At 57.0% G+C, this 26555-nt stretch overlaps 2 protein-coding genes and 1 long non-coding RNA gene across 7 annotated transcripts in view; 2 read left to right on the forward strand and 1 right to left on the reverse strand.

Annotated features, from left to right (window-relative positions):
• CLTCL1 (clathrin heavy chain like 1) overlaps positions 1–14816 on the forward strand; it is a 184620-nt gene extending 169804 nt beyond the window's left edge. For all 5 annotated transcript variants that reach the window (XM_064362833.1, XM_012445071.2, XM_064362834.1 and 2 more), the window contains 6 exons: positions 2055–2183; positions 6115–6225; positions 6474–6644; positions 10248–10469; positions 13049–13124; positions 13894–14816. In XM_064362833.1, the coding sequence (XP_064218903.1) occupies positions 2055–2183; positions 6115–6225; positions 6474–6644; positions 10248–10469; positions 13049–13124; positions 13894–14159 (975 nt within the window). In that variant the 3' untranslated portion in view covers positions 14160–14816. The remainder of the gene's footprint in view (positions 1–2054; positions 2184–6114; positions 6226–6473; positions 6645–10247; positions 10470–13048; positions 13125–13893) is intronic.
• A 390-nt stretch (positions 14817–15206) lies between these two features.
• SLC25A1 (solute carrier family 25 member 1) lies at positions 15207–18279 on the forward strand. Its single transcript, XM_021673920.2, has 9 exons — positions 15207–15300; positions 15630–15737; positions 15821–15920; positions 15997–16135; positions 16616–16700; positions 16884–16988; positions 17161–17276; positions 17357–17430; positions 17607–18279. The coding sequence occupies exons 1-9, from the start codon at positions 15207–15209 to the stop codon at positions 17719–17721; spliced, it is 936 nt and encodes a 311-aa protein (XP_021529595.2). The 3' UTR covers positions 17722–18279.
• Positions 18280–20980: 2701 nt separating this feature from the next.
• On the reverse strand, positions 20981–21588 carry LOC135269084 (uncharacterized). Its single transcript, XR_010337417.1, has 2 exons — positions 21455–21588; positions 20981–21233 (listed from the first exon to the last, which is right to left on the reverse strand). It is a non-coding gene; the product is annotated as an uncharacterized LOC135269084 (long non-coding RNA).
• Between the last annotated feature and the right edge of the window lie 4967 nt (positions 21589–26555).

Here is a 26555-nt window from a genome sequence, read left to right on the forward strand (position 1 = left end):
CGGGTTCAAGCAATTCTCCTGCCTCAGCCTTCTGAGTAGCTGGGACTACAGGCACATGCCACCATGCCTGGCTAGTTTTTGTAGTTTTAGTAGAAATGGGGTTTCACCATGTTGGCCAGGCTCGTCTCTAACTCCTGACCTCGGGTGATCCGCCCGCCTTGGCCTCCCAAAGTGCTGGGATTACAGGCATGAGCCACCATTCCTGGCCTTCAGTTTTCTCTTCTATAAAACAGGGATACTACCATGTCTTCTGGGGTGCTAGCTGACCGTGCTAGTGGGCACGGGCCTGCCAGTGCTCCATGTCCTGGCACATGGCTGGTGGACTCGCCCCATACTGTCTCTAAGCTTGGATCTGGAGGACACTCCAGAGGGTCCCTGATTCCTCCTGTGGTGCAGAGGACTCCAGATCCCAGCAGCTTAACCCAGCAGAGATGTGTGTATCCCTCGAAGGCCTCAGCACCAGAGGAACTGGGTGGGAACATGGCAATTGTGCTCCGCCTTAAACGGTGTTCCAGCCATGCTGCATGAACCTGTTCAAAAGGCCCAGAGCACACATCATCCCAGGTGTCCTGCAAGAGAAGCCAGGACTGCTGGTGCCCCACTTCAAGTCTGCCCACTCACATGATGCCCCACAAGAGCCTCAGTGAAATGGACTTGTCCTTAGATGGTTCCTCTCCTTCAAGGGAGGCCCAAGGAGCCTTGCAGTTGGTAGGGAAGCAGGTGGTGCTTTGAGGTGACTCACCGCAGAAGGTGAACTTGGGTCCCTACCCGCCCCCTCAGCCCCACATCACATCCTGACCGCCCTTCTGCTTGTTAGATGTCTGGTTGAGACCCTCTGAACTGGCCCTGCTGCTGCCGAGTAAAGGGTCAGCCTCAAGGCTCACAGATCCTAGAGCTCTGACATGAGTGGACCCACAGTGGCCTGTGGCTGAGTCTGGGGACTCACCAGTGCCACAGGTGAAGCTTTGTGATGAGGCCAGGTCACCATTCTGCTCTGCATCCATGGGGTGGGTACTAGGGACCTTGCTGCCTGTCTGGGTCAGAATCTCTGGTGACGGTGAGTGCTGTAGCACAAAAGGGCAAGAGAAGGAAAAAGCAGAGACCCTGAAGTGGTCAGTAAGCCATAGAGGGGCCATGAGGACACTCTGCATCTGCCTCTTAGTCAGAAGACCTCACCGGGCCCCACATTTTTGCCAGGTTACCCAAATCTAGCAGTGCTGGAGGCTCCAATGGTGAGCACCCTAGGCTCCCAGCATGGCTTTAGCTCCAGCTGTGCCCTGCACATACCCCAGGGCCCCCCACACTCACACAGACACACTTACCACCACTGGCTTGGCTCATGGCCTTCTTGCTGGCATGTTCCCTGAACAGCAGAGCTGTGTGCAGACCCTGGACATGGATGCCACAGTCAGCAAGCCACCAAATGACATCATCCAGCAAGAGAATGGTGGCAGATCAGTGGGGAAAGTGCTAAGAGATAAAGCAGCCTGGCCAGACCTCGAGACCCAGGAGGACAGGCACAGGGTCCACCTAGAGTGGTCCACTCTGCCTGGGCTGGCCATCAGGTCTCACCCAGGTTCTGAGCACCACAGTGTTTCAGCTTAAAAGTTCTGGGGATGTCACAGGATGTGCTGTCCACTTGGTTACAGCTCAGGCTGAGCCTTCAAAAGGAAGGCTGGGGTAATCTTGCTTGGATGGAAAGATACGGTTTTGTTTGGTTTTGCTGTTGGGCTCTATTCTGGCTGATTACACTTCATTCATTCATTCAGCAGATACTGGTTGTGCATTGACTCTGCATCAGATACCAGTGTGGGTGCTGGGTTGAGGCAGGAAACCCTGAGGCTGACCTCTTAAGAAAAATGCTTGGTGTGTCAGTGCTAGGGGGAAAAATACCTCAGTGATGCGAGGAGGCACATTCACGAGCCATTGAGTCTTAAGCGGGTGGTCGTGGCGGCCTCAGTAGTAAAGTGCCATTTGAGCAAAAACTGGAAGGAGCCCTGGGGTGTCTGGACACAGGGGCAGGGACTGACCCTCAGCTTTGTTCCTCCCATCAGGTTGCCAACGTTGAACTCTGTTACAGAGCCCTACAGTTCTATTTGGATTACAAACCACTCCTCAATGACCTGCTGCTGGTGCTGTCCTCCCGGCTAGACCACACCCGGACAGTCAGTTTCTTTTCAAAGGTAAGTCAGCCAAAACCCCGGGTAGAAATGTATTGGGCTAGCTCTGACAAAGTTATCTGAATGACAGCACCTTTGTAAAGAGTTTCTGAAATGACCCACAGCCAACTTGAAGATTCACCAGTGTATCAAACTGTGTTAGGTTTCAGATACAGGGATACCTCTCGTATCATACTTCACTTTATTGTGCATCTCAAATTCTGTGTTTTTTAAAAGACTGGAGGATTGTAACCCTGCATTGAGCAAGTCTGTCAGCATCTTTTTCCAACAGCATGTGTTCACTTTGTGTCTCTGTGTCACATTTTAGGAACTCTGACAATAATTCAAATTTTGTCATTATTATTATATATGTTATAGTGATCTATGATCAGTGATCTTTTTTTTTTTCTTTTTTTGAGACAGTCCTGCTCTGTTGCCCAGGTTAGAGTACAGTGGTGTGATCTAGCTCACTGCAACCTCAAACTCCTAGCCTCAAGCAATCTTCCTGCCTTGGCCTCCTCCAGTGCTGGGATTACAGGTTTGAGCCAGTGCACACAACCAGTGTTACTACTGTAACACACAACCTGATGTTACTATTGTAATTGTTTAGGGATGCTCCTATAAGAAGGCAAACTTAATGGATAAATGTTGTGTGTGTTCTGACTGCTCCACTGACTGGCCATGCCCTGGTCCCTCTTCCTCTCCTTGGGCGTCCCTGTTCCCTGAGACAAAACAACAGTCAAATTAGGCTAATCAGTCTGGGCACAGTGGCTCATGCCTGTAATCCCAGCACTTTTGAAGCCTGAGGAAGGTGGATCAAGAGGTCAGGAGTTCAAGACCAGCCTGGCCAAGATGGTGAAACCCTATCTCTACTAAAAATTAAAAAATTAGCCGGGCACAGTGGCAGCTGCCTGTAATCCCAGCTACTCGGTTCTCCTGAGGCAGGAGAACCGCTTGAACCCGGGAGGCAGAGGTTGCAGTGAGCAGAGATCACACCACTACACTCCAGCCTGGGCAAGAGAGTGAGACTCTGTCTCAAAAAAAAGAAAAGAAAGAAATTAGGCTAATTAATGGCCAGACATGGTGGCTCATGCCTGTAATCCCAGCACTTTGGGAGGCCAAGGAGGGCAAATGACCAAGGCGGGCAGATCACCCAAGGTCAGGAGTTTGAGACCAGCCTGGCCAACATGGTGAAACCTCGTCTCTACTAAAAATACGAAAGTAGCCCAGCATGGTGATAGGCACCTGTAGTCCCAGCTACTTGGGAGGCTGAGGCAGGAGCATCGCGAACCCAGGAGGTGGAGTTTGCATTGGGCTGCGATTACACCACTGCACTCCAGCCTGGGCAACAGAGGGAGGCTCCATCTCAAAAAAAGAAAAAAAAAAAAGAAAGAATAAGTTGTGGTGTTCTATAGCAAAGTCGGGTGACTGTCCTTAACAATAATTTTTTGTGCATTTCAAGGCCAGGCACGGTGGCTTATGCTGTAATCCCAGCAATTTGGGAGGCTGAGGCAGGCAAATCACCTGAGGTCAGGAGTTGGAGACCAGCCTGGCCAACATGGTGAAACCTGTCTCTTCTAAAAATACAAAAAATTAGCCAGGCGTGATGGCAGGCGCCTATAATCCCAGCTACTTGGGAGGCTGAAGCAAGAGAATCACTTGAACTCAAGAGGCAGAAGTTGAGTGAGCCAAGATCATGCCCCTACACTCCAGCCTGGGCAACAGAGCTCTGTTTCAAAAAAGAAAAATTATTGTGCATTCAAAATAGCTAGAAGAGAATGTTCCCAACACAAAGAAATGATAAATGCTTAAGGTGATGGACATCCTAATTACCCTGATTTGATCATTCCACATGTGTACATGTATCAGAATAGCACATATGTTGTCCTTATGTGATATTGATATTATTGATACATAGTTGTCCAATAAATATGCACAACTATCATGTATCAATAAAAAGTTGAAAATAAATAAGACATCATTATATAAGGAAAATTTCCATATTAACAGAAGTTTGGAAGAAGTGGATTCCAACCCTGATGGATGACTTTGAGGGTTCAGGACTTCAGTGGAGGAGGTCACTGCGGATGTGGTAGAAACAGCGGGAGAACTAGAATTAGAAGTGGAGCCTGGGCCGGGCGCGGTGGCTCACGCCTGTAATCCCAGCACTTTGGGAGGCTGAGGCGGGTGGATCACGAGGTCAAGAGATCGAGACCATCCTGGTCAACATGGTGAAACCCCGTCTCTACTAATAATACAACAAATTAGCTGGGCATGGTGGCGCGTGCCTGTAATCTCAGCTACTCAGGAGGCTGAGGCAGGAGAATTGCCTGAACCCAGGAGGCGGAGGTTGCGGTGAGCCGAGATCGCGCCATTGCACTCCAGCCTGGGTAACAAGAGCGAAACCCCGTCTCCAAAAAAAAAAAAAAAAAAGAAGCGGAGCCTGAAGAAGGGGTTGAATTGCTGCAATCTCAGGATCAAACTTAAACAGATGAGGACTTGTTTCTTAGGCATGAGCAAATAAAGTGGTTTCCTAAGATAGAATCTACTCCTGGGGCAGATGCTGTGAACATTGTTGAAATTACTACAAGGGATTTAGAATAGTGCATAAACTTAGTTGATAAAGCAGCAGCAATGTTGGGATGGAGGCCAGTTTTGAAAGATGCTCTACTGTGAGTACAATGCTACTAAAGAGCACTGCATGCTGCACAGAAGTCTTTTTGTTTGTTTTGTTTGTTTTTGTCTTATGCAACACAAGTCCAGAGTGGTCTTACATAAAGGGAAGAGTCAGTCAGTGAAGCAAGCCTCACTGATGTCTTATTTTAAGAAATTGCCTTCCAGGCACAATGGCTCATGCCTGCAATCCCAGCACCTTGGGTGGCTGAGGCGGGTGGACCACAAGATCAGGAGTTCAAGACCAGTCTGACCAACATGGTGGAACCCCGTCTCTATTAAAAATACAAAAATTAGCCAGGCATGGTGGTGTGCACCTGTAATCCCAGCTACTCAGGAGGCTGGGGCAGGAGAATCGTTTGAACCCAGGAGGCAGAGGTTACAGTGAGCTGAGATCACACCACTGTACTTGCCTGGGTAACAGAGCGAGACTCCATCTCGAAAAAAAGGAATTGCTGGCTGGGCACAGTGGCTCACACCTGCAATCCTAGCACTTTGGGAGGCCAAGGCAGGCAGATCACTTGAGGTCAAGAGTTCGAGACCAGCCTGGCCAACATGGAGGCACCCCCATCTCTACTAAAAATAAAAAAATTAGCCAGGCATGGTGGTGGGCATCTGTAGTCCCAGCTACTCAGGAGGCTGAGGCAGGAGAATCGCTTGAACCTGGGGTCAGAGATTGCAGTGAGCCGAGATTTGGCCACTTCACTCCAGCCTGGGTGAAAGAGCAAAACCCCATCTCAAAAAAAAAAAAAGAAAAGAAAAAGAAAAAGAAATTGCCACAGCCTCTCCAGCCTTCAGCAGCCACCACCTGGATGAATCAGCAGCCATCAGCATTAAGGCAAGACCCTCCCCAGCAAAAAGATTACAACTCACCGAAGGCTCAGATGATTGTTAGCATTCTTTAGCAATAAAGCATTTTTAATTAAGGTGTGTACTCTGTTTCTGTAGACATAATGCTGTTACACACTTAACATGCTACAGCATAAACGTTAGTTAATATGACTCACTTTATTGAAATATTCACTTTATTGTGGTGGTCTGGAACCAAACCACAGTGTCTTTGAGGTGTGAATGTCTATGGTGACATTGGCATCCACTGAATGGCCCAGACAGTCCTCTTTGTGTGAGTATAGGCCTTTTGGTTCTAGGTGTCCAGAAAGTGTCCCTGGCTCCAGAGCCGGCCTATTCAAGTGGATGGCATGCGTGTGCCCACCTGTACCCCTGCCTAGTATCCCCAGAACAAGCTTGGCCAAGTGCCTTGATGTTTCCCCCAACTTGTCAGGCAGGTCAGCTGCCCCTGGTGAAACCTTACCTGCAGTCAGTCCAGAGCCACAACAACAAGAGTGTGAATGAGGCACTCAACCACCTGCTGACAGAGGAGGAGGACTATCAGGTGGGTGTGCAGGAGGGAGCCTTATCTCGGGTGGGCTGGGCTCCTCCCCTGCAACTGCCATTCTGTTCTCAAAGCAGACTGCTTTTGCACAGGAGGGTGTGCAGGCCCTATGGGACACCAGTGGATATATGGGTAGGGGCCTTTCTAAGGCCATGGTGATAGCAACAGCCATCAAGTAACACAATGTGCCTGCTCTATGTGCAGGCAGCCCATATCAGTGTCCCATCTCTCAAAGGCTGTCTTCCTAGGGCTTAAGGGCATCTATCGATGCCTATGACAACTTTGACAACATCAGCCTGGCTCAGCGGCTGGAGAAGCACCAGCTGATGGAGTTCAGGCGCATTGCGGCCTATCTGTATAAGGGCAATAACCAGTGGGCCCACAGCGTGGAGCTCTGCAAGAAGGATCATCTCTACAAGGTTGGTGTCCCGGGCCCCTTTCTCCTTCCACCCTCCCGCCTCAGTGTGCTTCCTGATGCTTTGGGGATCACACCCCTTCCCTCTTGTTCCTGAGACCTGGCTCTGAGCTTCACCAGGAGATCCTCATGGTGGGTGGTGGGATTGGTGTTAAGGGGAGACCATATTTACAACATGGGGTAAGAGCTGGGAGTGATCTAAAACCCCTTAAAAATTGTTTGGATTGAGAGACTTACAGAGCCTTATGGAGTTGATTATTTTCGTGGCAGTTACTTGTGAGTTTCACTCTACCAAAACAGTGTGGCAGATTCACTTCTTGGCACCCACTTTACTTCCTATGAAGATTTGGGGAATTACCTGTAATCACAGTGCTTTGGGAGGCTGAGGTGGGTGGCGTGCTTGAGCCCAGGAGTTTGAGACCAGCCTGGGCAGCATGGCAAGACCCTGTCTTTCCAAAAACTTCTCTGGGTGTAATGATGGGTATTAGTACCAGCTACTTGGGAGGCTGAGAAGGGAGGATCACTTGAGCTCAGGAGTCAGAGGCTGCAGTGAGCTATGATCACACCACTGCTCCCTAGGCAACAAGGAATTTAAACACCTAAATTAAAATTAAATTTAAAGACCCAGCAGTGGCTCACGCCTATAATCCCAGCACTTCCGGAGACCAAGGCGGACAGATCACTTGAGGTTAGGAGTTCAACACCAGCCTGGCCAATATGGTGAAACCCCATCTCTACTGAAAATACAAAAGTTAGCTAGGTGTAATGGTGCAAGTAGTAATCCTAGCTACTTGGGAGGCTAAGGCAGGAGACTCGCTTGAACCCGGGAGGCAGAGATTGCAGTGAGTGGAGATCGCACCATCGCACTCCAGCCTGGGTAACAGAGTGAGACACTGTCTGGAAAAAAAAAAAAAAAAAGGAAAAAAATAAATAAAATCACATTCAAAACATTTGTTTCAAAGCTGGGTACAGTTGTATGCACCTGTAGTCTCAGCTACTTTAGAGGCTGAGGTGGGAGGATCACTTGAGAGGGAAAAAAAAAAGAATGTATTTTTCTGCTGGTGAGAGGTATCTTAGCACCATTCTTCGACTGGGGTCCAGGTATCTGCTAGGCAAGTTGGGCTACCTGGAGGGACCACCAAGACCCTGAAGGCATTAACATCCTCTGCTTGGCCTGAACATCTGCCCGGGGAGTAAGGTGGAGTTGTACCAGAGGGTCTTTGTCTGTGCTGTGTTAACGCAGCTGAGCCAATTCCCAAGGTCTCCATGTTCCCAGAGACTCTGGACTTGACCTGAGGGTGTTACTTCTGGAGTTGGCCTTGGGCATTCCTGAGTATCTTCACAGGACACAGGAGACCCACCACCTCTTGTCCAGCACAGGGGCTTCATTCTCATGGCTCCTGGGCTGTGCCTCTTGGCTCAGATTCCATGGAGGCCTGTGATCCCTGGCATCAGTGTTGCATTGTGTTTGACCCTACTTTGTCACCTCCAGTGTTTTGGAGTGTTCTGTGACATCTCCTAGCCCTTAGTGACAGTGCTTGTGGTCCTTCCTGAGGTGCCCACAGGGCCCCTGAAGAGGGAACAGAAAGGAAAAGCTGCTGAGGCTCTGAGACCCCACGTGGAGGTCTCTGGACCTGGCTTCTGGGAAGAGGCAGCTGGGCTCAGACACAACTGAGGAAAGGCCACCCTTGGCTGGCTGGTCACAGCCAGTCTGTCTTACCCATGTGGTCCCTGTCAGGGGCTTAAACACAGCCTCCTCGACACTCAGGCAGTGATGAGTGAGCAGGGCTATAAGTGCTGCCAGAGGTCTACTGGCCTTGCCAGCCACCCACTCCAAGCCACGTGGGCCCAGAAAAGAGTCCAGAGAACAAAGCCACGGATAGAAAATAGCTCTCAGCCAGGGGTGACTGTAGCCCCAGGGAATGTTTGGTTGTCACAGCTGAGGGTGTGGTGCTACATGTAGGAGGTAGAGGCAGGATGCGGCCCACAAGCCCCGATGCACAGGCGGCTCCCCCCGCATACCTCCCAAGGTCAGCACTGCCATTGAAGGAACCTACCCTGAGGCCAGAGATGAAGCCTCATGGAGTCTTCCTGGAGGGGTGGCCAGGTCACAGTGTGTCCAGTCAGGGGCAAAGCCATCCAGCAACAGAAAAACCTATTTCCAGATGACAGAAGTAGCATTTAGATGAAAACTTGGTCAGTGGGGCCCTCCTACACCCACCAGTGAAGAGCAGGGTCCTGCAGAAGTGCAGGTGTAGACTGGAGAGCTGGACACAGGGATGGGACCGGGATCGAGCTGCCCTGAGAGTGGCATGGGCCAGGGTGGCGATGAGAGAAGAGGGTATGGGAGAGCCTAACTCAAGCTGGCTCCAGGCCACAGGAGCAGGAGGCTGACTGGGAGCTTCCCAGGGGCTGCTTCTACTGGAAGTCCTCTGGGAAGCCAGTGAGACAGTCCCTGAGGCCCACAGAGGAGGGACAGAGTGGTGCCAACTTTCAGCACATGTGGAGGACAAGTCAGCAAGGGTAGGCTGGGCCAGTGGAGGGCACGGCAGGGAGCAGGTGTCACAGGTCCTCAAAGTGGCAACCCAAAGGCACCTGGAGCTCTCACTTGAGGGTCAGAATCCTGGTGCCTTTGTAGGAACAGTGTGGGGCAGGAGATAGCGCTTGGTGAGCAGCATGCTGGCAGGAGAGAGTTCTTTCCAGAGCTGGCTCAGCATGTCGGATCCATGCGGACGTGGGTACTAGGCATCCTCAGGGGCCTCCCAAGCGGAACTCAGAGGCACGTGTTGCAGGTGTGGTGGGTGCTCCATGTATGGCGGGTATGTGGAGCTGGGACTGCCACAGAGTATCCTTGGAGAGCACAGGTCATGGTCAGTGGGTCATGGCCAACTGCAGGTGGAGTGGCCTTGTGCACCTGATTTCATCTGGGTCTCAGGTTCCTGGTCTCGGAAAGGAATACTAATAGACCTTGCCATAGAGGGCCATGCTGGAGTCAGGTGATCCAGTGCCTGCTGTGGGGCTGAAAAATAGAGAATGGCCACAGAAAGTGCAGGCTGGTCAGGACTGGTCAGGTGCAGGTGTTGTTAATGATACTGTCTTAGACAAATGCATTTGCAAGGATGAAAATAGCAGTTAGGGGTTTTTGAGCCACTTGAAGGCAAAGCAAATTGCTGTTTCTAGAGCAGTAGCCGTATCCCTCCTGACTGCTCTCCTGGTGTCACGCTCCAGGGGCCTGAGCACAACACCTCTGCAACACCCCAACAACCCCCAAACCCCCATCAGTGCCTGCCTCACAGCAGCCTGTGCACACCCTCTGCCCTCAGGGCCAGAGTTCCTGTCTCCCATGGCACCTGTGCCTCTGTGAGCCACCTGCAGGCAGTTCCGCAGGGGCTAAGAGGACCATGCTCTGTCCCCTCCACGGCCCCTGGAGGTGGTACCAGTGGGCAGCAGGGTGCCTGGAATGGCTCAGCCATGGGTCAGACTTGCTCCACAGTGCAGGAAAGCCTTCGTGGAGCCTGGTGCCACTCCCTGCCCTGCTGGTCCAACTGCTGCAGGCACGAGGCCTCTGCTTGCAGGTCGCCCAAGCAAGCATTTGCCTTGGCTACAGGATGCCATGCAGCATGCCACAGAGTCGCAGGATGCTGAGTTGGCCCAGAAGTTGCTTCAGTGGTTCCTGGAGGAAGGCAAGAGGGAATGCTTCACAGCCTCTCTCTTCACCTGCTATGACCTGCTTCGCCCAGACGTGGTGCTCGAGCTGGCTTGGAGGCACAACCTCATGAACTTGGCCATGCCCTACTTCATCCAGGTGATGAGGGAGTACCTGAGCAAGGTAGGTGCCAGGCCAGCTGCACCTCCCTGGCCTCTGTGTGGCATGGCCCGCCCCTGGCAGTGACTGGCCATAGGTCTGCTGGGTCCTTAAGGGTGGGCCCATTTGAGGCCAACCCAGCTTGCCCAGCCAGCCCTGGCCTGCCTTCAGGAGTGGCTGCTTTCCTTCATGCTCAAGTGGTTTTCTGTCCAACATTAAGCCCCTCCAGAAAATCATCATGGGGAGTGCCCACTGGCAGCAACCCTCCTGCAGACTCTGCCAGGGCAGCTGCCCAGTGGGCACACTGCCAGGAACACAACAGGCATGCTCATCCCCAGCCCTGGACTTCATCAGGGTGACAGCGAGGTGGCTGGCAATCCCAGCTCCCTGTGGAGCTCCCAGTGGCATCCAGGGGTGCAGCTGTTAGCATACCTGTTGGTGGTAGCTGCCTTTTGCTGAACACATAGTAGGAGTATTCACGGATGCACTGAATCCTTCTAACAGCTATAGGGAGGATGACTCTGCTTCTTCCAAGTGACAGTATCTGATTATAAAACTCTCCCTGGGTGTTGAAGTCCTAGGAGTCCCTGCTGGGACCTAGCTTGAGCCCTTGTCCAGAGACCTGTGTCAGCAGTGTTATCTGGTGCTGTTTGTTCTTTCTAACACTGGAAAAGCCACCTCTAGTAGCATCTACTTGCCCATCTAACCTCCTTCAGCCAGATGGAAACCTTCGGAAGGCACTCATGCTGAAGCATCACTCAGTGGAGCAAGGGAAGGGAGGGGCCTCCCAGGGGAGTGGGAGGTAGGAAGGAAACCGGAAGGCAGGCCCATGCTGCCTGCTTTAGCCTCCAGGGGGCTGCCCAGCCCCTGAAGAAGGCCATCCCCGAGGCAATCACCCTCCTGTAGGACAGTGTGACCCCATCCCATTTGCGTAGCATGCCTGAGTGAGAGACTCCCTGATGACTCTGAAGGGGTGGGGAGGAAGGGGCAGCCCTGACCACGTAGCCTGAGATCAGTGGGCTGCCAGGGGATACAGACTGATTGGATTGACAAGGGCCCTGGTTCCCCCACCAAGTGGATGGCAACTCCCTACAGGCTGTGTGTATGGTATGTGGTGTGTGGTATGCAGCGTATGGTGTGTGGTGTGCGGTGTGTGTTGTGCAGTGTCTGGTGTGTGCCTGTAGAAGCTGCTCTCACCATGATGAGCGGCTTTTCCCATCCCTCAGGTGTCTTTCCTGAAAGTAGTCTGTGTTCTGAGAATCTGCACAAGGAAGGAAGAATGTGCATGAATCTCTTCCTGACAGTAGAGGCCCATGGGTTAGTGTTAGAGGAACTCAGGCTCACCCAGACCTCAGGGATGTCATTGCTGTGGGGGTCATAGTACCAGGGGATCCCCCAGGACTTTGAGGAGCACATTCTCTTTCTGTTGTAGATGATTGAGTTAGCAGCCGCTATCACCTTTGTCCACACTGTGGCAGCACAGCCTTGGCCTGGGTTTCTGAGACTCCACTGGCCCTGGGAAGTGGTGGCTGCTGCAGCACCTGCCCTGCTGCTGCCCACCTATTCCTGCAGGGGCAGATGAGGTGCCTGTCATGGGGAGAGTTCAAGGAGAGGAGGGGGCTGGCAAGGGGTTTCCCAGTCAGTGGTGTGGGGGCGTGAGCTAATTCTCAGCTTGAGCTGGAGCCCAGCTGACTCCACACAGCAGTGCTGGGAGGATGAGGGTGCGGACAAGAAGTACAGTCCCTTCCTGGTGGACAGCTGGGCCCGGGGCCTTGTGGCTCATCTGGGAAACTCGAGGGCCATCCCTCTGAGACGCCCCCAGTGCTCTTCCAGTGGAGGGAGGGTACAGGCTTAGCTCAGCCCTCAGCCTGAGTGTCGGCAAGCTGTAGGTAGCAAGGACAGGCAGCAGGGCCAGTGCACCTGTCCTGCTCCCTCCTCACCTCTCAGCCCCCAGACCCCGTCTCACAGGGGCACATTCTTGTTTCTCTTTCTTACTCAGTGCTTTTGTGAGGGGATCCTAGCTGCACAGTTGCTGCCGCCTCACTCTTTGGCAATGGGCAGGTTTGGTGCCTGGTGAAGACTCAGGGAAGAGTGAGGAGGCAGTTTATCCTCAGTGCTTCTCAGGTGAAGTGTCTAGGTGCCAGGTGACTTGTCTCTGAGAGCCACATGATCTCTCTGCTAGTCAGGAGGGGTGGGCAGACTGGACTGGCTGGAGTCAGAAGCAGGTATTGTTCCCTGGCATGGCCCTAGCCCTGCAGGTCGGTAAATGGCAGTGTCCTTGTATCTAAAGGAGGACTTGGCCCCCATGAGCAGGCCACACCCTCAGCCTGTAACAAATGACTGCCCCAGTGCCCACTGGGAAGCCCTGGGGACCCTGCTGGGCACGCTGTCTCAGCCAGCTACCAAGGCTTCACCTCTCCATGCCTTCTACATTCTAAAAGTACATGGGGTGTGGGCTGGGCCGCTCCACATCTGCCTGTGTCCACTTCCTCCGCTGTCACTCTCCTGGAGGCCCTATGTCCTGATTTTCCACTCCACGTTCACCTAGAGGCTGGGGCTGCACTCTGTCAAGCGGCTGTTCACATGCTCTCACCTCCTTGCAGGTGGACAAACTGGATGCCTTGGAGAGTCTGTGCAAGCAAGAGGAGCATGTGACGGAGCCTGCCCCTCTCATGTTTGGTAGGTGGCACCTGTAGCCCCTAACCCCCTGAAAAGGAAGCAGGGAGGGATTCAAGTCCCACTGCCCTTTCCTGGCCGGGCTTTGGATGGGGATGAGGATGGGAATGGATACTGGGGGCCAGAACAATTCCAGTGGCTGCTGGGTGTGGAGAAGTGTATGTCCAGGAATGTTGGCATGGCCACTGTCCTCCCTGCTGTAAAGGTGCCTGCCTTCTGATGGGGGTGCCTGCCTAGCTGTGAGGTGCTGCTGTGTCCTGCCAGGCCTGGCCCCCTGGGCAGCAAGGCTGCTGCTGGTGTGTGCTGGGAGGGGCTCTGCACCTGAGAACCTGCCCAGGGCAGCCTGGCTGTAGAGCAGACGGGAGAGGCTGTCGGGTACTGGAACACCGCGGGGCCAACACAGGCCTGAGGGTGTGGTGTGTGTGTGCGCAGCACGCTGGCGGTCTCAAGCGTCCTGCTGAGTGTGTCCCTCCACCATTGATACCAGTCTGGTTTTTTTTAGATTTTGATAGGCATGAATGAGACCCAACCAGTTGCACTAAAGTAAGTGTCCCATTTGGGGACTAGCTTACCCTCAAGCCAGGCCAGCCTCTCTGGCTGACCCCACACTCCTTGCCTCTGGGTGCCTGCTCCCTTGGTGCCTCAGCCTCTGGGTGGTAAGGGCTGGTCCTGCAGACCCTGCTCCCTGGGTCCCGGGCTACTCAGGGGCAGCCAGAAGAGGACCCCCATGGGCAGGAAGAGCTCTGCTCACTATGGGTGTCCCCCTCTGCAGGCCAGCAGCTGATGCTGACAGCAGGCCCTGCCGCGGCCCCAGCCCCTGCCAGCTTCCCCTTTGGATATGCCGCTGCTCCCGCCTTTCTCCAGCCTCTCATGTACAACTTCCGCCTGTCGTGGGCGCTGTGTCCGCCCACTCTACCTGCAGAGTTACTAACTTCTCCAAGGAGCATGTCACTCCAGCAGCACAGGGGCCCGCAGTGGGAGGCGGGGACACCTGGACGTCATTTATTTTTGCTGAAACCCAATGATGGCAACCTCTGAGCCATCCCAGAGCCTGGGGAGGCCAGGGTAGAGGCTGACGGCGCAAGACCAGCTTCAGCCGCCAACAGGACTGGACTGTGGGCCCTTCTGCTGGAGCCAGGCATTCCTCGTGTGTGTCCCCCACTGGCTGGAGCTGCCCCCTCCAGGCCAGTTTGAAGACAACGTGAACACGTCTTGTTTGGAGGTACCAGGCCTCATAACAGGACTCCGAGCCTCCTGGCGATCATAAATATTAAAGTCGGTTTATCCAGGCAAAGGTGCTCTGCTTGGTGCTGGTGTGGGCAGGAGGGAGAGGGGCCAGTTTCCTGGGCCCCGCAGTCCATTAAAGATTTGCTGGGACCTCTTTGGAGGGTGTGGGATCTTCATTGCCCAGAGAAGCCACCTAGGAGAATACAGCTGCTTGTATTTGGGGTCTTTCCTGACCGTGTTCGCTGAGCGCAGGAACTCTAAACCCCGGAGAGGTGTGGGTGGGAACCACCAGGTGAGGCCCGGCACGTGGCCGCTGCGGGAGGGGCCTCGGAGGCGTAGCGCCTTCTCAGCCGTCTCCAGGTTCGGCCAGAACGTTCGAGTTCCTCAGGGACGGGGCTAGCCCCACGTGTTTTCAGGGAAGGTGTGCCCCTGGCCTCCCGGATCCCGTCGCTCTCGGCAGTCGCGCAGACCCAAGACCCGCTCCCCTGCGCCCTTCGCGGCGCGGTACACTGCACCTTGATCCATAGCTCGGGGCTGGGCCATAGCCCTGCCTCCCGCAGCCCCGCCCCTGGCCCCGCCGCTGGCCGACGCCAGGGCCTCGGCCTCGGCCATTGGCTGCGCTGTAGCCCCGCCCCTACGCCTGCCTCGGCGCGCCCCGCCCTGGCCTCAGTTTCCCGGCCCGCACGGGGCGGACCAGGGGCGGAGCCCGGCTCAGACCACGCGGGGCGGGACCCGGAGCTGACGCGGCCGCCCCGCCCCCGGGACCATAACCGGCCGCCGCCGCCACCCCAGACCGAGCGCGGAGTTCAGGAGGCTCGGACCCGAGTTCGCCACCGGGCGCCCCGCCTGCCGCCCGCCATGGCCGCGCCCCGCGGCCCGCGAGCTCTGGCGGCCGCCGCGCCCGCGTCCGGGAAGGCCAAGCTGACGCACCCGGGGAAGGCGATCCTGGCAGGTGGGCCCCTCCGGGATGCGGACCCCCGTCCCGCCGCGCTTCCGGGTGGGCCCGGGACGCCGAGGTCCCGCCCCACTTCCGGGTTGGGCCGTGGGTTTGGGGGGTCGTGGGAGCGCGGTCTGGTCCCCACCCGCCGCGCGGGGGCTCGCCCGCCCGCCGCTTGTCACCCCTGCGCCTCGCCAGGACAACGGGGTGGGGGCGTGGGGCCCCAGCCCGGGTTCCCGCGACGCTGGCGCGGCGGCCGCGCCGGGCAAAGTCCGGGACGGGGGAGGGGCCCGAGCGCCGGCGGCCGGGCCAGGGTCTCAGAAGCCGGTGCCCGGTCCCCACAGGCGGCCTGGCGGGCGGCATCGAAATATGCATCACCTTCCCCACCGAGTACGTGAAGACGCAGCTGCAGCTGGACGAGCGCTCGCACCCGCCGCGGTACCGGGGCATCGGTGAGGAGGGGGAGGCCGCAGGGGGCGGGCACCCAGGGCGGCAGCACCAAGGGCGGTGGGATCCTGACTGCCCCCTTCCCCAGGGGACTGCGTGCGGCAGACGGTCCGCAGCCATGGCGTCCTGGGCCTGTACCGCGGCCTCAGCTCCCTGCTCTACGGCTCCATCCCCAAGGCGGCTGTCAGGTGAGGCCCGGCCCGGGGCTGCTGCGGGAGGGGGGCTAGGCCACGGCAGCCCCTCTCACCCGCCTCCTTTCTCCAGGTTCGGAATGTTCGAGTTCCTCAGCAACCACATGCGGGATGCCCAGGGACGACTGGACAGCACACGCGGGCTGCTGTGCGGCCTGGGTGCCGGCGTGGCTGAGGCCGTAGTGGTCGTGTGCCCCATGGAGACCATCAAGGTGGGGAAGGTCCTGGTGAGGACCCTGGACATGCAAGGAGTACGAGGAGGGGCGGCCGCGCTGGCCCTTTGCTCCAGGGACAGCCGGCAAGCTGGGGAGGGTCTCATGGGTGCCAGGGAAGATCAGCAGGGTGATTGCAGGGCCCTGGGGCAGGACGCCTGCCAGGAAGGGCCGCCTGTGGAAGCTGAGTCTTTGCTAAAGGCAGCCTTAAAGTTTTTACAAAGTACTTTTATAAAGCAGAAAACAAATGACACGTTCACTGCCAAAACTGGAAAAAAGCAGCAAACGTAAAGGTAGAGTCTGGTTACCAGGGCTGCCCTGTGTCCCAGGGCATGGTCCGTGTGGGCGGCCTTGGCGCTGCCTCCCAGGGAAAAGCTGCAGCCCCAGTTCCGCCCCCGCCCTGGAAGGGCCCTGGTCCTGCCTGCTAGCCAGGACCCACCCAGGTGGCAGCCGAAAACTGGCCCCCCTTGCTTCTCCCAGGTGAAGTTCATCCACGACCAGACCTCTCCAAACCCCAAGTACAGAGGATTCTTCCACGGGGTTAGGGAGATTGTGCGGGAACAAGGTGAGCCACTCGACCTACCCGCTAGGGCTCAGGGACTTGGGCCAAGGTGGGAAGGGCCTGCACCTCCCATCCTGCTTTGGACTCTGTGCAGCACCCACTTCCCCCTTGTCCTCCCCTCCCCCTCCCCTACCACCAATTCCTAGCTGGGGCCTGCAGGGTAACCTGGTGCCTGCCTGCCCCCAGGGCTGAAGGGGACGTACCAGGGCCTCACGGCCACCGTGCTAAAGCAGGGCTCGAACCAGGCCATCCGCTTCTTTGTTATGACCTCCCTGCGCAACTGGTACCGAGGTATGTCTGCACCACAGGGCCCCGCCTCCGCATACAGCCAGGTACTCTCCTCTTCTTGGCCCTCCCCAACCTCCCCGTCCCCGACCCTGCGGCGGGTACCCACCTTTTGAGGTTCTGGCCCAGGCTCCTCCCAGCACCCTCTAACCACAACTCACCCCACCCCCATATCCAGGGGACAACCCCAACAAGCCCATGAACCCACTGATCACTGGAGTCTTTGGAGCTATTGCGGGCGCAGCCAGTGTCTTTGGAAACACTCCTCTGGACGTGATTAAGACCCGGATGCAGGTGGGGGGTAGGGAAGGGGAGGGAAAGGGGGGATGAGGCCAGAACTAGCTGCTCAGCCCCTGCCTGCTGATGTCCCACAGGGCCTGGAGGCACACAAATACCGCAACACATGGGACTGTGGCTTGCAGATCCTGAGGAAGGAGGGACTCAAGGCGTGAGTGGGGGAGGGCCAGGGCTATTGTCCCCACCTCAGACCTTTCCCGACCTACCTGGCCTCCCCACGCCATCTCCTTTCAGGCCTCTGTGCCTCTCGCTCCAGCATCTGGGGGTTTCGCTGCTAGGGACACTGCGGTGACCTGACTTCCTCTCCCTGCCCCTCCTCCCACCCAGATTCTACAAGGGCACTGTCCCCCGCCTGGGCCGGGTCTGCCTGGATGTGGCCATAGTGTTTATCATCTATGATGAGGTGGTGAAGCTGCTCAACAAAGTGTGGAAGACGGACTAAGCCTAGAGGGGCCACAAGGGGACCGCCCCAGGCACCTTCCGAGTGCCCTACCACCCTTGTCTCACATGAATCCAGTGCAGTAGTGCCAAAAGGCCCCTTCCCACGTCCCTCGAGCTCTGTGGTCTGGTCTGTGCATTGTGGCTGTCAAATCCATGTGTTCCATAATGCCGTGTCCCCCTTGTGGTCTGTGACACCACCACTGTGCCCCAGTGTCTGGCCCAGCCATGGCTGGGTGTACATCTGGCCTGTGACCCTGTGCCCACTTGTCCATGTGCTTACTGTGAGCACTGTGCCTGTGTTTCAAGTTCTGTGTCATGTGACCCTGTGCCCCGCCTCCCGGGGTGCCCGTGTGGCCTGGGTCCTCGGCCCTGTAGCCCTGGCCCGGTCCCAGTCCGGTGCCTTCCACCCTGCCCTGGCCTACCACAGCTGCCTCCGGGCCTCAGCCTGGCTTCATCGCATTCCAGGGGCTGCAGCCCCCCGCTTCTCCCGCCATTGGCCTTAACTGGCCCTCGGGCCCTCCCTCCACCCAGGACAGGGTGGCACCCGCCACTCTCAGGACCACCCTGCCAAGGCAGAATAAACCGGATCCTGTTGCAGCCTCCTGTCCTATGTTCATCCCTACATGGGCCCATCTATGCATGGGCTTTGGAGGCTGTGCCTCTGCAGGGACCAGGCCACCCTCATCTGAGGACACTGCAGAAGGGGGACAGAGAGAGAATAGTGTCCACCCAGGGCAGGGCACTGTGGCCACAGTGTTGACTCCCTAAGAAGCCGAGCACTAGGCCAAGAAGGATCTGGGCTGCACCCTGGCCTTCCCTGTGGCCTGTGGGCAAGATCCCATGGTGTGGGTAAAAGGGTATGTTCAAAAGGCCTTGGGGTAGCCTGGCACAGAGCAGTGTTCAGAGCAGGGAGCTGGGCCCAGGGGATGAAGCCCCAGGACAACTGCCTGCCCCTCACCCAGGGGGAAGCTTAGGGAAGGACTGAGTTGCTCAGGGCCCCTCTGGGGCATGCCCAGCTCCTCAGTGAGTGAAATGAGCTGCTCGTAGGAAGAGGGGATGGGTGTATGCTCACGGGTGTCTGGCCTTTGCTGCCTGAAGGCTCTGGGCAGGGGCCCTTCCTTGTTCCTTCACCCAGGCTGGAAGACAGCTGCCCTGGAGCAGTAGGAGGTGGGGCTACCTGGCCAGAGCCCTTTGGGCACCTTGTGCCACAGCCATGAGCCTCAGAGGAAAGTGTCCCTCTGGCTGAAGGCCAGAGCTCTGCACTGGCATGTCCCCATGGGGCCAAGCCCTTCTTTCCACAGCCAGTGAGCCACGTGGAGGACACTTGGGAAGGTTGGGGATCACTCAGTGCCCCTGGCTGTGCAGAGAAGCCAGCTTCCTGTCCAAGTGCCTCTGTGGGGGAAAAGTCATGCATTTGGCTCAGACTGGAAAATAAGTTTTTGCCAGCTGGAAACTCCATATAAGCAGGTCCCATCCCTGGGGAGACTGCCCTGTTCTAGTGACCTCACACAGTACCAGAATCCCAGGAGCGTGCATCTGGGGAGGCGTCTGGGGTCCAAAGGGCCCAAGGTGGATCTGGGAGCCAAGCATGGGCTTGGGGGTACAAAAGGAGCACAGGGTTTTGAAGCCTTGGGGAGAGCTGCCAGGCTGGGAAGGGTTGGGGGTGTCTCAGCACTCAACCTGTGCTGTGATGGGATTGCCAAGCACTCTCCATGCTCACTTCCCAATCTGTTACCACAGAGGAGAAAGGGCCCAGGCAACAGAGCCTCCCTCCTCCCATTGTGCACTAGGGCATGCAAGTGCCACCACAAGAACCCCACACCAAGACACTTTCTGTCCCTGGAGCTCGGGCCACTGGTTCTGCACCTCAGAAGCTTTCCTGTGGGGTGACAGGCAGTGGGCCGCACTGGTCCATAGTGCCAGCCATGAAACCTGGTGGGGCACTCAGCTCTCTGGGTCTGCCCTCCAGGCCTCAGCATCCATTTGCTGTACTCCCTGCAGGTGCTCAGAATCATGCTTAGGCAGAGCAAGCCCTCACACATCGCAGCTTTTTTCTTGAGGTTGCAGGAGGTTGTTTACAGTCTCCCCAGGTTCCAGGCAGTTCTGGGAGCAGGCAAGGCCTCATAGATGCCTGAAGGGGACCTCCAACCCCACATACTCATCTCCAGAGATGCCAGCCACTCACTGCACACACCTAACCGAGTCCTGTCCCTGTCCCCCTCCACAGGAAGGGGCCGAGGCGGCACTAGCTGCAAGCAGGGTGTAGGATGGCATAGGTCTCCATCCTCTTTGGACCCCTGCCATCCTTAGGGTCACCTTGTTTATGCCTTGAATCACAGGGCAGACATCAGGTAGCCCAGCCAGAAATTTTCATTGAGCTGGGTCTGAGTCCCTTGGGGCCACCTACCCTGGTAGATAGAACCCACACTCTAGGCTGCCTCACACATTGCTTCAAGAAGTAGGCAGCCTCCAGTCTTGGAGCTGAGACCCAAGGGGAAAGGTGTCTGTGCAGGAAAGAGCTGGAGGCTGGAGTGACAGGCAGGGGCCTGGAGGGAGCCAAGTTGCATTTAACCAGACTGCAGAAAGGAGGCCCACAGCAGGGACTAGCACAGACTAAGGCCACTGGGGCACCTGCCCTTGGGGGCAGAGGGGCAGAGACACGTGGACAGGTCTCCAAGCTAGTCTGCAGGCAGAAGAGGCTTGACTTCTAGCCTGGTGCTCCACCGCTCCCCACTAACCAGGAAGCTTGGTCAGTGCTGGGGAGAGCCCCAGGAGGTGGCTGAGTGCACATCAAGGAGATTCCAGGTCACCATGTCCTGCTCCAGCCAGAGCCACAGTGACCAGCTAAAGTCACAGCCTGGAATCTGACTGTGCCCAGGAGGGACAATGGCCTCAGAGAAAAGGACAAGGGAGCAGGTGAGGTGGTGACCACACATAGGGCAGGGCTTGGCCAACCTCCCAGCCTTGTCCTTACCGCTGTGGTACTGAGACTTCCAGGCAGCTACCCGGCTCCATCCTCCCCTTCCCCAGATTCCTTGATATTCCCCTCACACACTGCGGCATGCCACCTCCCCCGCACCCAGTCTTCTGTGTCCCTGTGTAGGTGATGAATGGCAGTCAGAGCTTAGTATTCAAAAAAGCCAGTGACTCCTGACAGTGGGTCTGTCTCCTCTTAGCCAACAAAGAGAATGCTGGTTTTGGGGTTGTGTCCTTCTCAGCACTCACAACAAATACAATATTGGTCGATGATGCATGAGTAGTATTTTCCCCACTTTTTATTTCCTCTGTGTTTTCACAGATTCCCTGCACAGGGTCTTAGGTAAGGGGCACAGAAGCAAGGGCCACCTCAAGACCTGGGAACATGGACTGAACAGAAACACACAAGGGACAGGGGCAGGTGTGATGCAGGGACAGTGGAGAACTGAAAGGACAGCCTCAAAGGGACGATGGGAGGACCACGGAGAACACCCAGGATTCATGGATAAACATGACAAGGCCAACAACGTGGGTGACCTATGGGAAACATGGTGGCCCTGTAGTTCCACTCCACCCATTCCTACCTGGCAAATATCCCTGAGAGAGCCTCCCTTCTGCTCAGGTTGGACCAGGCCCTGATCACTGACCCTCCCCAACATGGCCCTTATTACACTGTTGTCACATTTGTCCCCTCTGCCAAACCACACCCATCCTTCACCCATCGCCCACCTGAGGATTCTCCACTGACTGAGCCTTACCTGGGAGCCATGACCTGGGAGGCTACACTTAGCCACAGGAGCGTCATCTCCTGAAGTGACCTCAATGGATGCACCATCTCACCCCTTTGCCTCCAAGCTCTGTTCAAATGCCTGCCGTGGCCGGTGGCTCACTAGCTCCAAGCAGCCCAAGCCCTGTCTCACAAGCGCGGCTCCGGGAGCTCCTGGGGCCCGGGGCACATTCCATGTCCTGGGGACTGGGGCCGCCGAGGCTCGCGGCTAGCCTGCTAGTCGGCCCGAGGCAGCCCTATGCAGTCCCCTGCCGCCGCTGCCGATGGCCCTGGCCAGTCACCACCTCCTCTCGGGGCCCGGGAGACTCGCCTGGGGTTGTAATGGAGGAAGGTAAATAAAATGCCAGCGATCGTGATCCGGGGGATCATCCTGCGGGCCGGCCCAGGTCACGGGAGAGGCGCTGTGCCCGCCAGGGCCAGTAGGAGGGTCGCCTGCGCTGAGGGGCGGGGCCCCTGGCTGCAGACCACCCGGGCCCAGCTCAGTACCCGGCAACGGGGGAGCACCGAGAGGCTTACTGGGTATCCATTTTCGAAAAAGGAATGAAATTCCTCAGCCTCAGGAGTGGCCGATCCAAGCAGAGAGGGCCGCCGTGTAGGATCGCGTTCCCGGAACGCCCGGGCTGTCGGAGCGACCACTCGTGCGCTCGGAAGTGGGGGCGGCGTGCGCTGATGACGTCACGACGGCGCGCCCGGACGTCGGTGGCAGCGCTCGCGCTGTGAGGGGGCGGTGGATGCTGGAGGAGCGCTGCTCGGACCTTGGCCGCCTGCGCCGCTGCGGCCTCAACCCCTAGTCCGAGGTTGACTGGGCTGCCTGGAGGCCTCTCGCGGTCTCTGCCACCAGCCCTGACCTTCAGGTTTCACCGCGAGTCTCCACCCTCGCCTGCAGCCCCTGGATTCTCGCCGGCCCAGCCGCGTCGTCCACCGTCCCCGAGCCTCCGACGGCGCCTCCCCGGAACAGCGGCGGCCCACGCTGGAGGCTGCCGGGGTCATCCTGAGGCGCCAGACTGAAGGGACACTCTCTGGTCTCCCGCTTCTCCCGCCCCTCCTTTCCCCTGCCTGGGCTTCTGCCGCCGCACCTGCTCCCCACCACACTCCAGATCGCTGCGGGCGCGGCTTCCTCGCCCTGGAGCACTCTTCCTCCCGCTCCGCCTTTTCCCTGTAACTCGCACTGCCGTTCCGGCCCTGCCTGGCCCGTGTGCAGGTGGGGTGTCTGTTTCCCTTTCCCGAACTGCGCCCTCCCATCTGGTTAACTTTGTCCTCGGACCCACGCTCCCAGAGGACAGAGCCTGGGCCCGTGGCTCATACCTGTGTCCTCTCCACAGGGCCTGGATGGGAGAGTCGTCGGTCACTGCTGAAGGAAGGAGGGGAGGGAGGGCGGGAGAGGAGAGGGAAGGAAGGACAAACGTACTTATGACTGCGTCTTTTCTTCCACTTGTGACTTTTTGTTCCAATGTCCCTAGTCGCAGCCATGTTCCCCAGAGGGCTCCACTAGCCTGTCCTCTGCTCCCACCCACTCCATCCTGCCTGCCTGACCAGCTCTAGTCCAGCCACTTGTTGCTGCCTATGGGCTCATGTAAGGCACAGTGGCCTTGCCACATCCCCGTGGAGGAGGAGGCAGGTGTAGGCACACCACTCTGAGCCACCTACTCTGGGGGCCTGTTGGCAGGAACAGGAGAAGGAGCTGGGGTTGGGATTGTGTCCCCACGGAAGGCAGCAGTGAGCACAGGCCACACACGACACTGGCATATCCTGGTTAGGCCTTTCCTTAGCCCGCTCTATTCCTCAGATAGGAAAACCCAGACCGAGAAAAAGGACCTACGTGGGACCTGTGGAGGCCCAGTCCCTCCCTCTGCCGCCTAATGAGAGAGGATGAAAGATGAGGAGTGAGGAGGGATTGAGAAGCAGCAGATGGTGTCACATCTGCCCTGTCAGTGAGTTGGTCAACAGAGGTCCTCAGGGAGCTATTCCTGGACAGGACCCCAAGGGGAATATGGAGGGTCAGCAAGGGGGCTGCCAGCTGTCCTTGTCAGCATCCACCTAGTCTGCAGGCTGCCCCCTGGCCCTGCCCAATGGGAAAAGGTGTGTCATGCATGTTGCCACGCAACCCCAGCTCAGTGTGTAGGTAGCACCCAGGGCCACAGAGGTGATTAGGGTCCACCAGGCTGTGGGTCTGGAGGGGGCAGGAGCATCCTTCTCTCAGCCTGAGACAGGAGGGGCAGGGCTGTTCCCTGATCACCCAGGAAGGCTGGCCAGGGCAGGGGGTCCACTGATCCACACTCGTCTTGGCCCGTGGTGCGCATCTCCTCGGCCCCAGGGCCCATTGGCCAGGTAACAGCTAGGGAAACTGATACCAGCTCTTAGCTTTGGACTGCCGGGTGGCAAGGCCCTGTGGTCGCAGGGAGCCAGGCGTCCTCGGCCCGCGTTAGCTGCTGACAATTGAGCGACCAAAGCAGATTAAACTGGGTGTTAATCCTCCCTTAATGGCTTCAGAATCCTCGGCTCCAGGAGCTAAGCCGGCCTTTCTCCGTGCGCGGCCGGGCCCTCCGCGGCTTCAGCCCCGCAGCGGCGCCGATGCTATCTCTGCCGGCCCGGCCACGGTACCCGCGCTAATCCCCGGCGCTCCTTTCTTCCTCGGCCCGCCCGAGATCGGCCGATTGGCGTTTGATTACGGCCGCTATCGAGGGCCCCTTTGTGCGACCGGCCCTAAATCCCCTAATTCTATGATAAAAGGAGGCATTAGCTGGCGTTTGCGGCGGAGAAAGGCACCGGGATGAAAGAAAGCAATCGGGATCCGGACGGCCGCGACCTCGAAGCGGGGTGGCCTCGACTCAGTGCGGGGGCGGCCTGGGCCCCAGCTCCCTCCACCCCAACCAGTCCTGAGCGGGGCCAGCGCCCCGTCCTCACCTCCCTGGCTGCCCCCTCCCCACCGCCTTGGCTGCCACTTGGCTTGGGAAAATCCTGGGCTCACATGCCAAGGGACCAACCCCCACCTCAGCCTCATTTTCGCAGGTGGGGGACCTAAGGAACCTAACCCTCCAGCTCCCTGGTCCCTGCGTCTCGGCTCTGACTGTCCAAATCCAATGGTCTGTTAGTGCCCACCCAAAACTCCATTCCTCCCTGACCTCTGATTCTCCCCCAGCCCCTCTAGATTCCTGACCTCCTCATCTGCCCGTCTTTTTCAGCACTGACCAGCTTCCTCCAGTCCTGGAAACAGCCAGGTCTGTTCTTTAGTCGCAGAAAGAAGTGATGGCAGCTGGGAGCACTGGTATTGTCTAGGGAGGTGCAGCAGGGAAAGCCCCTTTGCAGAGGCAGTGGGAGCCCCAGGATAGGGTGTCAAGGAGCCAGGCTGGGTGCGAGCTCTGTGTATTGGAGGAGCTGGGCAGCTGAGAGTGAGGAGGGAGAAGCCACATGGGATAGATGGGACAGGTGGCAGAGGCCAGGGCTTCCCGGGACTGAGGACCACTCACCCCGGGCATCTGAAGTGAGGGCGTCGTGATTGCTTTTGTGGCAAGCATTGACTTGCGTTTGTGGCAAGCATTGACACCTCTCTGGGGCAGGCTCACTTTGGGGAGGAGAACAGGAGAGAAAAGTGGCTGGGAGTGGGTTCAAAAGCCAGCCACTGCATGGGTGCAGGTGGCAGACATCTGTGACTGGCACCAAGGTGGAGGCCGTGCAGAGGGACAGGTGTGGGCAATGCCAGACGGAGCTGGAGGTGGACAGTGAGATCCGAGGTGGGAGTGGGGAGTGCCAAGCATTTCCTACTAGCTGAGCCTTAAGCAGTTCTAGAGGCAAGTGAGCGGTTACCAGGATGCACAGGTGAGTGAGTGGGGCATTTATCTAGGCGGACAGGTGTGTATTTACCAAGGTGAACAGGAGTCGAGGTGTGCGTTTGCCCAGGTGAGTAGGTGGGGCAGCGGGCCATTTACTGGGAGGACAAGGGGATGGTTGGGCACTGGTGGCTCTGTTCAGATCCCCTTTAGGGGTCAGCCTACTGGTCCCCAGCTGCTGACGCCTCTTGGTGACTAATGGCTGCTCTGACCTTGGAGAATTGTCCTGGGGAATGGGAGCCACCCACACAGCAGCCCTCCAGACCCAGAGGCAAAACCCTAACAATGTCTGATGCATCGGCGTCGTTGCTTTGCCGAAAGGTGGTTCTGATCTGTGAAGTTCTCGGTGTCTGCCCCAGCGCGTCCATGTGGAATGTCGGAAACTGGCCTCTAAGAGAGACGGCCTTCTGCTCGGCAGTCTCCACTCCACCACCCAATCCTGTCCTGCTTCCACGGTAACCAAGCATCTCAGTTTTCCCAAGACTAAGGAATTTCCTGGGAAGCAGGGCTTTCAGCACCAAAACATGGGAAAGTCCCAGGCAAACCAGGATGGTGTATCCCCCTAGGTTTCTGTTGTATCCCCCAAAGAGATGCCGAAGTCCTAACTCCTCATACCTGTGAATGTGAACTTATTTAGAAATAAGGTCTTTGCAGATGTAATTAACATTTAAATTAATTAGCTGGGCATGGTGGTACTCATCTGTGGTCCCAGCTCTACCCTAGAAGCTGAGGTAAGAAGATTGCTTCAGCCCAGGAGGTTGAGACTGCAGTGAGCTGTGGCCACATCACTGCACTTCAGCCTGGGTGATAGAGCAAGATTCTGCCTCTAAATAAAACAAAGCAACAACAGCAAAAACCATGTAAACTAAGATGAGCTCATTCTGGAGTCAGGTAGGTTCTTAGTCCAGTAAGACTGATGAAGTCCTCAGAAGAGGAGAGCTGCAGGAGGAGGCCATGTGACAACGCAGGTGGAGACGGGAGGGGGCATCTGTGATCCAAGGAATGCCAGTGGGTCCAGCAACGCCAGATGCCGAGAGAAATGCATGGGGCATACTGTGCCCTGGAGCCTTCAGAGAGCACGGCCCTGCTGACACCCTGATGAGGGTTCCTGGCCTCCGGAAGTGTGAACAGGTAAGCTCCTGTTGGAAACCATTCAGAGCTCAGCACCACCGGAACGCAGCACAGACTTTCTCGCTCTCCTGAGCACATGCTTAGCGACAGCCTGAGAACAAGAATTCTCGCTTC

The sequence above is a fragment of the Aotus nancymaae genome, unplaced genomic scaffold (genome assembly GCF_030222135.1).
Source record: "Aotus nancymaae isolate 86718 unplaced genomic scaffold, 86718_ANA_hifiasm-v0.15.2.pri h1tg000049l, whole genome shotgun sequence".
Lineage (NCBI taxonomy): Eukaryota > Metazoa > Chordata > Mammalia > Primates > Aotidae > Aotus > Aotus nancymaae.

Coding starts and splice junctions, on each gene's coding strand:
- SLC25A1 (XM_021673920.2), top strand. CDS start 15,207: ATGGCCGCGCCCCGCGGCCCGCGAGCTCTGGCGGCCGCCGCGCCCGCG. Junction 16,701..16,883: donor GGAGATTGTGCGGGAACAAG/GTGAGCCACTCG, acceptor GCCTGCCCCCAG/GGCTGAAGGGGACGTACCAG. Junction 17,277..17,356: donor TGATTAAGACCCGGATGCAG/GTGGGGGGTAGG, acceptor GATGTCCCACAG/GGCCTGGAGGCACACAAATA.